A 12,482-nucleotide genomic window follows, 5' to 3' on the forward strand; every position below is an offset into this window, starting at 1 on the left:
ATGTTTGGTATTATATTTACTTGTTTGTATGTTTTAGTTAGTAATTATTATTCATATATTGTATTATTTTATTTTTGTTATTTAGAGAGAGTTTGATTAAAAATATTTTAGTAATAAATAAGTTTAAAAGTATGAAAGAAATATTTTCATCGAATTCTTTTACATAGAAATATGATTAAAAAGAGAAGGTTTAATTATGCGGATATATCCGATATCCGATCCAATCCGATGGAAATTGTGCGGATCGAATCAAATTTTCGGCCATATCCGATCCGATCCGCAGACACCCCTAGTCTAAACTCCTTTGGATGAAGGTTCTAATTTGTTTACCGGAATAGTGAATCTATAGACGTCCTCACCTGTATGATGATGGAAGTATTTGTAAGAGAGTCTGATACTTGAGTTAACAAAAGTTTTTGATAGATTTAAATGAGTTGAGATTGAAAATATCTGAATATGAAGAAATATTTATAAGAGTAGGTGATGACTTGTTCATGACTCTTGAATCTTGGCACTTGTATTAGTGGGCAATTTCTCCTCTAATATCTGGGAGTTATTCCATGTTGGAGTAGTGAATGAGCTGTGGATAAATATTTGAAATAGTGATCTGATAAAGTCTTTTTTGCCATGCAAGTCCGGTTACCCTGTGCCCCGAGTAAGTCGGGTAGATTGGCCCATGTGGCTACTAGCACCATCTATGTGGGTCTGTTAGGCTTTTCTGGATCCCTTGTGAAATTGAATGCTTATTTGGATCATGACTTTAACTTTGGACCATGATATGAACAAAATTCATCCCTTTTTTTAAGGTCTTGGTATGTGCCCTAAACAAGGAAAAAAGTCTAAAAAGGCAGCAACAGATAGATGAATAGTTCTACACCTGTGGTTCACCGTGCTGACTGCTGAGAACTGAGAAGCCTGAGAGTACTGAACACACATCATTTGACATTTGCTAGTTTTGGCCATCATTTGACATTTGCTAGTTTTGGCCAGCATGCTAGAATCTCCTTTCATATTGGAGACATTATGTTAGTGGGTATACACTGGCAATTGCCTTAATCAAAAGTGTTTCCACCTTTGAATATCTTCCACTCTCATTTGACCTGAGGGGCTCTATAATAAGTTTTTGCAAGCATAAGCATGAGTATTCAAAAAAATCACCTTTGCTCCCAGCTAGCAATATCTTTCAAGGGTTTTTTTTAAAAAATACCCGAGCCATGTAATATGGTCAGGTTCAATCCAAAATTTCAGACAGTAATATATATATTAATACAATCTTGCATACCAATATAATTCAAGCTACAAAAATTTAAAAATAATACTACAATTTTACTTGGAGAGCAATAATAAAATCCATCCTACTTCAATACCGACTTGTCAGCTAAGCCACATTATGAAGCCCCTTGAATTGCAGCAGCAGGCTGCACTGCTATATCCTGATTCTGTTTCACAGCAAATCCATGGTTCCCATAACCTTGACCACCATAATGGTTTCCATTGGAATCAGCTCTCCACTGTTGCATCCAAGGTATTGTTAGAGATGGATTTCAATAATCACAGAATCATATGAAGAGTTTCCATTTAAATTTATTTTCCTATGAAACTGGGGGGCACTTTTTGGTTGAGATTTCAGAGAACTGATGAGTAAGATAATTGATTTAGCAAAAGCTGGTTAGGAAAATTTGTCAGCTGCCAGAGCGAATTTTGAGCCCTTTGAAATCTAGGTCTAAAGTAAAAAGAAATTAAAAAGAATAATGTATCTAATTTAGCAACTAATTAACTTCAAAAGTTCTATGAACAATAAAAGATAATACTGAACAATTTTCTCAACTAATACTGAACAATTTTCTCACTATATTGTGAGGTAAAATATTATACTATCAACATAAGTTGAAAATTAGGAAAACCAACTCACATGCTTATTTCCTGGACTGCGACCCCATGAAAGACGCACTGTCTGTTTCCCAATTACAGTCCCATTCAATGCCTGAATGGCTTCCTCGGCATTTTTTCTGTAACACAGACAGTAGCAGCAGATACAGAAAATAGGTAAGTCACCCAAGAAAAAGTAAAAAAGACAGTACCAGCAATAATTGGAATACCAATCACAATCATAACGTTATTTATAATAGCCCTCAAAATCTTGCATGATATCCATGTCCTTATAAGTTCCAAATATAATATTGTTGGACATAATAAAGGACTCCTTGGTCCTCATCCATCTTAAGAATGTATATGCCAATTTTCATTTCACAGAAAACACATCTTAAGGGATACCAAAATAATACCTGTCAGCGAATTGAACAAAACCACACCCTTTACCCACTGGAATCTTCACAGAGACAACCTCACCAAATTGCAAAAAGGGTTGTCTGAGGTCATCATCACCAATATCAGAATCAAGCCCTCCAACAAATATCTGTGTAGCAAAAATCTGGTTACCGATATATCAAGCGAGCTGATTAACAGGCATATATAAATTTCTTAAAACGGACTTACAGTTGTGTTGTTAAGATCCCCTTCAGCCTGGGAACCTTGGGCCACAACACCATTAGATGGGTGTCCACCAGCCAACACTACGGCTGGTTAAAGAAACACAATATTAGATTTAGAAATTTCTAATTAGAAGCACGTCGTAAGATATACTGCACTTTTCCAGCTAAAACTTACGGCATTACAAACATACATTACAAACATCAACAGCATGCTGTATATACATTTTAAACCAATGACCAATGCATATTTCAGTGTGATCATGGATTCAAGCTTCTCAACTTTTTAAACCAAAAAGATATCCGTACATTAAAATTCATCACATTAATAGAGGTGTGAGGGAAACAGCGGACTTACCATTTAGACATTGGAGACATGTAACAGTTGATAAACAAAGGAACAGAAAATAGAAGGCCAAAAACAGAAATATCAAATAAGCAATTATCATACCATACAAATAGATGATGTAAGGCATTTGATACGAGCATTAACAACTCTACTTGAACTATGTTTTACAAATAGTATATCGCGCATTACTTACAAATTTCATCATAGACATAAATGATCAACTAGCTTAAAAAGGAAAGCATGATGTGAACATACCAAATTAATATAGGGTCAACGTGAATTAAAAAATTAACAAACCTTGTGAAGAATATTGTTGCTGATAGCCATAAGTTTTCTTGGGTGTTGCAACACCTATTCTCATAGGCCTACTTGAACAATAAATGCCATTCATTTCAGTCATTGCCCTTGTCCTCTCATTTTCATCACCAAACCTAACAAAACCATAACCTTTGGAACGGCCAGTATTAGAATCAATTACAACTTTTGCTCCCTTAATGGATGAATATCTACTAGAAAAAGTCTCTTGCAGCATAGCATCAGTAACATCTATGGCCAAGTCCCCCACAAATATAGAGAGATCAGAAGTAGCAGCATCAGATCGCCTATCGCCTGTACTGAATGTAGCCCAATTCAGCCGGAATGCCTGATCTGTATTTGGCATCATTGTACCATTATAGTTCTGCAAAACTTTCTCAGCTGTTGCTCGTGAATAAAACTCCACGAATCCATATCCCTCTGACTGACCTGTCTGCTTATTTCGTATGACCTTGGCTGATAAAACCTGCAAATAAGATAACACAATGTCAAAATTCAAGTAGCTTTGTTGAGTAAAGCACTAAATTTGAGCAAATAGGAACCGCAAAAGCTTAAAAGGTTCAGGGATGCCCCTAAAAGGTAATGACTAGATGTTAATGACAATCTTCAACACATGGTCATTTACAAAAGGAGGACTCAAAGATTGGGCCGATTTGACTTTTGTTACACTTGTTTCCACATTGCAATTAAGAGATCGCAAATGCATTATGTTAAATAAAAAGCTTGGTCTCAACAGACCTACATCTTCAGCCTTCAGATTAGGGGACCACTTGGACCACCCCATGGCAACTCCTAGACATCTTACAGTAACAAACACCAAAGACTAAAACGGAAGTATGTCTTAAATTATCACCTATCTATCATCAGCCTAGTCCAGCAATCACAGACAACGAGACAAAAAATTTATCAAGGGACACACAATACATAAACGTGAAGTCTAGATTAGATGCCAGCTCAATTAACTCACTTGTCACTAGTTATAGCAAAGAAAGCCAATCTGTAATCTGCTGTTTGCACAAAAATGTACGGTTCATCAAACACATGTTGACAGTTAAATCTGAAGTCAGAATCAAATGTGAAAAATTACTTCTGTACATACACACCACTTCACGTTATAAATCAAGTTCATTTATACCAAAACAGAATATCTCAAACGCGGAGGGATTACATTACATAGTGTGAAACAGCAAAATTCAGTAAGAAAGAGAATTATTTTTACTATAATTGCCTGCATCTAACAAAACACACGAGATAATAATATTAATTATGCCAAAACGAGAATCTCATTGAATCAATCAAAATCCAAAACCGAGCAACAAATCTAAGACCGAAAGAAAGATATTCAATTTCACTTCAACAAGCTTAAATTAAATCCAGAGAGAGAGAGAGAGAATTATACCTCGCCGGTGTGAGCAAAGCAATTGACGAGGTAGTTCTCGTCCATCCAATGGTGAAGGTCGCCGAGCCAGATCGTCCTGATCTCTTCGCCGTTGGAGCCAGATTGCTGCTTCTGCTGGCCATGGTGGTTGTTGTGGTGCTGCTGTGGCGGTTGAGACGACGGGGGCGGAGTCTGCTGCTGCTTGAAATGATGCTGGTGGTGGTGGTGAGCGGTCGGCGGCGGCGGCGGAGGCTGATAATGGTGAGGATGAACATACGGCATGTAATGCTGCGGGTACATCATCATCTGCTGCTGCATCATGGCCATGGCGGTTGCTGGATACTGCATGGCCATCCATTGCTGCTGATACTGATGCGGCTGCGCCCACTGCTGCTGACTCTGCTGCTGTCCATTCTGATTCAGATCCCCACCGTTCGTTGCTTGAGCCATTCAAATCAAACAGCTATAAACAATAAGTTTATATCTATCTATCTATCTATATATGTGTATATGGTTTGATTAGTGTTTCTCTGTCTCTCTCTCTCTCTGATTTTCTTGAATAGAAGATGTTAGAGAGAGAGAAAGAGAGAGGACTTTGGTCCAACCAGGGTGTAAAGACCAAAAACGAAGAAGAGGAGGGTTACGGTGGTAGTAGGGTTGGGTTTTAAAGCAAGTAAATAACAACACGCGCACTTTCTTTGGGTTGGGTTTGGATCTGGAGGGAGAGAGAAAAGGAAAGGAAGGGGGGGGCTTACGAGCGTTAACCTCGGTTATAACGTCCGTCTAAGCCGTCCGTGAAGATTGACAATTGTCTTGTGATGTGTGTGGGGTCCAGTAGAAAATAATCGACGGCTCTCGTTAAGTGGCTGCTATTTCTTTCTCTTCCTTCTCTTCTCCCACTTGCTGCTCTCCAAGTTCCTCAGTTGCTGCGCACGTCAGTAGCTCGTAAGATGGATACGCTGGCAGTGGCACACATGAATGACCGTTACCTTTGTTTTAGGGTTATCACTTATCTATGATCTATGATCTATCTACCAGGATGAATCTTATTTTATTCTTGGATATTATTGGGTTGGGGGTGTTGATAAGAATACACGGGTGAAATCATATAATGATTTTTTATTGTTATTTTTTAAATAATATCTACCACGGTAAAAAATCTGTTTCCTTTCTCTTATCTTCTTTAATCTTTATTTTAACAAATCAATCCTAAATTTACTGAATTTTATTGTAATATTTCTATTTCTGCGGATGATATTTATTTTTATTTTAAGATTTTTTTAAAGTTTAAAGAAAAAAGGAATTTTTTATTTAAATTAAATAAATATAGAAATTACGAAAATACATAAAATATAAAGTAATTACCTAAATACATAACGTATTACATTTCGGATATGAGGAAGGAATTAGAGAATAAGCATATATCGTGTACCTAGATCCCGGTAACGTAACGACGACTGACGTATCCAGGGTGCATTCAGAATACGTGTTAAGCAGGAAAACGAAAACTGAGCATTCGAGATACGTGTAAATGCTAAACAAGATCTTAGTATTCGAGATACACTCAAAAGCTTAATACGGGTCTCAGCACTCAAAATATGCTTCGAGACATATATGAAGCCACAATAGTCGAGATTTTCGTTCATTTGAATAATTTTTAAGAATTTTGTAACTTTATAACAGCTTAAGTTCGAGGTCCTAAAGTACATATGGCTCTCTGACAATATGTTTGCGACGGAGACATCAACAGACTAAATGCAACTTGGCAATTGGCATATAGCTAGATCTTTGGATTTTAAAATTAATTTTTTCCTATTTTATTTTCAATAAATAATTAAGTTAGGTGTTTAGGCTTTATTAATTTAGTTAATGTGTTAGATATTTTGATTTTGTTAGTTAGAAGTTCTATATTAATTTAGGTAAATCGGGGGCAAACGCCTACGAAAAGATCGTTTGGATTTAAGAAAGAGTCGCTTAGATTTATCCATGATTTGTTTATTCCTATCCCGAGAATTCTATTTCTTAACAAAAGGATTTTTTTATGTATACTTATACAAATTTTATCTATATATATATATATATATATATATATATATATATATATATATATATATATATATATATATATATATATTGAACTATTCTAATAGAATACAATATAAAAAAGAGATATTAAATAGAGAGATTTTGGGGATCTAAAATTGAAAATTCGATTTTTGTTAGTTGTATATTAACACAAATAGAATGCCAATTTTGAGAATATTAATTCTAGTTTCTAATTAAAAGGTATATTATGTTATAATATTTTTATAATTAATTTTAACTTAAATTAAATAAATATAATAGTGTGCTGAAGGAGATGATCAGCTGTCAGACAAGGAGGCTGAATATGCATAGTTGGAGGATATATCGGAGGATCCTACGGCAGCTACCATGTAGAAATTTTTTCATTGGGATTCTTTTCTGGGGGACATAGCCAGGACTCTCATCTCAGGTAGCTCTAACACTACTCATCACTAGGATGATGGAGTTGCCTGAGACTAGACCCAGTTTGACATTGGCTCAGACGTTGAAATAAACATCGATGACATATTTTCAGATCGTGGGTGCATCTGGGGATGTGATGGATCAGTACGCAAATCGTGATCGAACTTAGAGAGACCATACCGATATACCTGGCTCATTGGCAGGTCCAGGAGTTAAGCATCACACTAAACATGGTTTGGACTATATACAGCTCATCCAACAGGCGATCAGATGCCATCATCATATCACCCGACTCCACTACCACCATCGCATCAACATGGATCAGCACTCATCATCGTATTACCAGATTCCACTACCATCACCATATCCACCTATGACTGGATTAGTATCGCTTCCACCTCCACCGCATTCACACATGCATGGGAAAGTACCACCACCAGCACAGCAGACACCTTCCACTACGAGCCACTCGATTGTTCCTCCTCGGCCAACACGGTCTCCAAGAGTGGCACGTCCTCATGGATGTGAGATGGGACATCACTTGGACCATCCTGGCGACCGGCATTAGTAGTTAGAACATAGTTTATGTAGTATTATCATGTGATTTTTTTTGTATCACTATACATGATGTACTTAGATTATTGGTAGTACATGTTACTAGTTTATCTCGGATATTGAGACCGTGTTCAGTATTTATACGTATCTCGGATGTTCAGTACCCTTTTCTATGCTTAACACGTATTCCGAGTACATCCTGAATACGTTAGCCGTCGTTGCGTTACAGAATGGGATTTGAGTACTTGAGATATGCTTATTTTTTAGTTCCTCCTTTAGTATCCAAGATGTGATACGTTGTGCATTTAAGTAATTATTTATATTTTATGCATTTTTGTAATTTTTATATTTATTTAATTTAAATAAAAAATCTAGAAAGAAGTTATTACAAAATATAAGCTATTAAATTAATTACTATATATTATTATATTATTTTACAACAGGTCTAGTATAATCCTAGGTATACTGAGCTGACTTATATAGATACTAATTTGCATATATTTTTTAATAATTTTTTAGAAAAATATCATATAATCACTCATAGCCAAGTTAACTTTTAATGATTATTGATATTTGTAAATAATTTTATCATTTTATTTCATATCTTTTTAGTAATTACTATTATAATTTTTCTTATATTTTCGTGAGTCAATAATCAATAACCAATAATTCTAATTCTATAATGACTTACATTCTAACATCAAGCATAGTGATGAAGTATATTCTGATGCCAATTTGCATATCTTTCTTTTCTCAACTATATTTTAGAAAAGTATTATATAATCAATTATACATAAATCAACATTTAATAATTAATTATGTTGATATTTATTAATAATTCTAATATTTTTATTGAGTATTTATTCAAATTAGTCCCAAAAAAGTCCACATTAGACGTATTAATCCGTAATAATTTTTAATAGTTTCATAAGTCCTTAACAACCATTAACATTAGTCAAATTGGTCTCCCATCAACTCGAGTCGTCAAATCCTAATGACGATATCCCATGTGGCACGTTAATCAAATGAGTCAAATGTTAACTGACACGTAGGATCTATCGACGATAAATTGATCCCTGTCTTACAAAATACCAAAATGTAATCGTTTTCTAGAGATTAATCCGACTGATAATATAATTCATTGGGGACCAATATGTCTGACTATGCTCATTTTCTGTTATATTCTATCTTGTTCTATGTGATTGGCGAGTATAATTGTATTTTGTTCTTGGATATGGTAGGGATAGCATGAAATTACATTTCTATGCTTAACTCATCATCAAGTGCACCGAGTCGCATCAAGTAATACCACGGCGAGTGGGTTATTGTTCCCATGAGGATTAACGGATTAAGCAAGTAATGATCAATTGATTATTCTAGTTAGACAATTCAAATTTGGATGATGAAAAATTGGTAATACATGCTAAGATTTAAATGACTTGATAAAGAAGTAAATGAAAACAACAAATGACTTAAATGTAAATGACTAGAATTTAAATTGCAAGAATATAAATAAATGAAATGTAAATGGTAAGAATTAAGGTGAATAGAAGCAATAGTAAAGTGCAAGGAAAAGAATCAATATAAATGTATCAATTAAAGGCAATTCTAAAGTAAGGTAAGAAGACGATAATGAGAAGAACATTGGGGTAGAGAAATATTGAGTCCTCAGGATCAGTAGCTCTCATCTCCACTTCAATCATGCAATCATTGATCTCTGGACAAATAATAAGTAATTGAATTCCAATTCCTTGGTAATTCAATTTCGCTTGACTTGATCAATTGCCAATTCTTTGATCAATTGCACATGAGAAGAGATGAAGCACAATCTTTGACTTATCACCACCCAATTCTTCAAGATCTAGATAGGATTGATTCAATGTCACATATCAAATCCAGATCCATAATCATGAGAATTGAGAGAAAGAGTTTTCAAGCTTGATTTCATAAATCCACTTTTTCAAGTGATCATAAAATCCAATTTGGATCTAAATTATCTTCCGATAGATTTAGATCCTTGATGAAGAACGGAGACTCTTTCTAAAGAAACAATTGAAAGATAAATTGAAGTTGAAGAATTAGTCACATTAATGTATTGAAATCCAACATAGCTCTTTTCCCCAATGAAGAGAGGATTAGCTAATCATAACTCAAATAATTACAAAAATGGGTATGAAAATGTGAAAGAAATAGAAAATGAAGTAAGAAAATGAAAGTTTTCCCCCAATGAGAAAATAATTGGGAAGTTTATACTAGTCTAACTATTCTCAAATTCAAATTCAAAATAAAATTCAAATTATAATCAAATGTACTTCCTAACTAACTCTAACTAATGATCTTCCTTGCTCTCTTTGGATCCTGAGCCTTGTGAGTTATTATGTTGATGGTTGTGAGCTTGATTAGTTGGGCTTGATTAGCATTAGATATGTCTTAAAATTCATGTGCCTGAGAGTGCATGCTTTAGCATGTTAGGTGCTCATTTAGAAGCCAAATTGAAGCTCAAAATCTTGCTCCAAATAAAGTCCTGGATGTGTGCTTTGTTGGTGGCGTGTGAGACTCCATATATGGTGTTGGAGATGCCATTTCAAGCCTTGTTTTTGCTTGAAATAGTCGAAGGCGTCTAAGGGAGAGACGCTTTGTGGGAATGGCGTCTTAGACGCCACTTTGCTTCACCAATCTTCCTTCATGGTGTGGCGTTGGAGGCGCCATAGAAGGTGTCGTTTGAGACGCAATTGTGATGCTCATTGTGCTGCTCAAAATGAAGGCCCAGGAGGCACAAGAAATGGCGTTGGAGACATCATTGTACTACTCAAAATGGAGGCCCTGGAGGTGCACCCAAAATGTCGTTGGAGATGCCATATGAGTGGAGTCTGAGACACCACTTTGCCTTCTAAATTAAGTCCCTGGAGCTTGCACTATTTGGTTTTCTTTTAAGCTTCAAAAAGTGTCATGAAAGACTCTATCTTGAATTTCCTAAAAGTGTTGCTTGAGTGATTCCTCTAGTAGTGCTTTTGTTGCTTCTTTTTCTATCATTTCCTACAAAATTCATAAACTTAAAGCAATCAAAGTAGTATTCAAATTAAGCACTAAAACACTTCATAATTGAGTATAATGCATTGACTTCCTATATGAAATGACATAGAAAAACTACTCATGATACACATGCATCACAACACCAAACTTGAAACTTTGCTTGTCCTCAAGTAATTAAAGAATCATGCACATCAACTTTAATGATTCAATCTTGACAATCTGATGCACCACTATTTTATGGTATATTTCGGACTGAATTGAGCGGGTTTGTGTCAACTAATCGCACACTTATTCATGTAAATTGCATGTTTTTCATTTCCTTCCTAATTTTGTGATATAGTTGAAAAATGCTTCCTAGGCCTTAAAATTATTAATTTTTAATTTCCCTTTATACCATTTGATACCATGATGTGTTTGTGAAGTGTTTTCAGGTTTATAGGGCTTGAATGACTTAAAGGATGAAGATGAGGCATGTCAAAGTGGAAGGAACACAAGAAACTAATGAGCTAAGCAACGAGGATCGACGCGCACGCATGGCTGATGCGTGCGCGTGACTTGGAGCATTTTACAGCGACGTGTACGCGTGACTGACGCGTACGCGTGACCAGCGAAGTCGCACAGTGACGCGTACGCGTGACAAGCGCAGAAGTCCAGCAACGCGTACGCGTAGCCGACGCATACGCGTGACAGAGCGTCACGTGTGATGAGGGAAAATCGATTCCACACAAACTCACCGGCAAGTGTACCGGGTCGCATCAAGTAGTAATAACTCACAAGAGTGAAGTCGATCCCACAAGGATTGATGGATCAAGCAACTTTAGTGAGGTGATTAGTCTAGTTAAGCTAACAGTGGTGAATTGAGTGAAATTTAATCAATAGAATGTAAATTTCAGAGAATGTAAAGTGCAGAATATAGATTTGCAGAAGCTTAAATGACAAGAAAAGTAAATTGCATCAATTGTAAAGGGAATTGGGTGCAGGGAAATTTAAATTGCATAGAAATGTAATTCAAGCTCACAGCAAACTCAAATGTAAAATTGCAGAGGGTCAGAATTGCAGGAAGGTAAATCAAGCTCAATAAACTGAATTGTAAAATTGCAAAAAGGAAAATTTGCAGAAGAGAATTATCAGAAACTGAAATTGCATAAGCTAAATTAAATTCAATATTGAAATGTAAAAGTGCAGAAAAATAAAAATGTTTCAAGAGGGCCTTCTATTCTACTCCTACTCCTACTCCTACTGCTGCCTACTACTAATGCAACCTATTGTCCGTGAAGCCTCTCCTAATAGACTAACCGAGCCTTTTTATAGGCATTCCTAAATTGCAAATGAAATTGAAATTGAAAACAAATTACCAATAAATGAAATTCCTATTCTAACTGTTTCTTGTGCCTTTGAGTGATGTCAATGGGCTCTGCTTGCATTGAAGTTTCAATGGGCTTGGAATTAGATTAATTTTAGCAGAAATGCACTTCCAGGAGAGCCTAGCGTTCATTTGGAGAATGGAGCGATTTTACACCCACGCATACGCGACCCATATGCTTGCGTGTCCTTGCTCACTGAATGCATCATCACGCGTGCGCGTGCTTCGCACCCATGCGTCCCCTTGCATTTTTGCACATCGACGCATACGCGTAACGCGTGCGCGTCATCATTGTCTTCAGCCTCAGCCATGCTTGCGCGCCATCTTCACGTGTGCGCGTCCCTTGGCAGCGTTCATTAACTGAACGCTACGTTCGCGCCATGAACGCTCCTTACGCGTGCGCGTCCTATGCACGTGCGCGTGGATGGTAAATCATCACTTCTACGCTCCAGCATCATGTACGCGTTTGCACCAACCACCACTTTTGTCACCTCGACTTGTGCGCATTATGCA

At 36.2% G+C, this 12,482-nt stretch overlaps 1 protein-coding gene across 1 annotated transcript; it reads right to left on the reverse strand.

Annotated features, from left to right (window-relative positions):
- Window positions 1–1,179: 1,179 nt before the first annotated feature.
- On the reverse strand, window positions 1,180–5,590 carry LOC112786721 (polyadenylate-binding protein RBP47). Its single transcript, XM_025830093.3, has 6 exons — window positions 4,553–5,590; window positions 3,136–3,619; window positions 2,497–2,579; window positions 2,286–2,416; window positions 1,913–2,009; window positions 1,180–1,511 (listed from the first exon to the last, which is right to left on the reverse strand). The coding sequence occupies exons 1-6, from the start codon at window positions 4,979–4,981 to the stop codon at window positions 1,389–1,391; spliced, it is 1,347 nt and encodes a 448-aa protein (XP_025685878.1). The 5' UTR covers window positions 4,982–5,590; the 3' UTR covers window positions 1,180–1,388.
- Window positions 5,591–12,482: the final 6,892 nt, after the last annotated feature.

Source organism: Arachis hypogaea, chromosome 20 (genome assembly GCF_003086295.3).
Source record: "Arachis hypogaea cultivar Tifrunner chromosome 20, arahy.Tifrunner.gnm2.J5K5, whole genome shotgun sequence".
Lineage (NCBI taxonomy): Eukaryota > Viridiplantae > Streptophyta > Magnoliopsida > Fabales > Fabaceae > Arachis > Arachis hypogaea.

What these genes read in the sequence shown, in the direction of transcription:
- LOC112786721 (XM_025830093.3), bottom strand. Translation starts at nt 4,981, where the DNA reads ATGGCTCAAGCAACGAACGGTGGGGATCTGAATCAGAATGGACAGCAG. An exon ending in TTTGTTCAATTCGCTGACAG is followed by an intron (nt 2,010 to 2,285) that starts GTATTATTTTGG and finishes TCTGTGTTACAG; the next exon opens with AAAAAATGCCGAGGAAGCCA. An exon ending in GCAGTCCAGGAAATAAGCAT is followed by an intron (nt 1,512 to 1,912) that starts GTGAGTTGGTTT and finishes TGGATGCAACAG; the next exon opens with TGGAGAGCTGATTCCAATGG.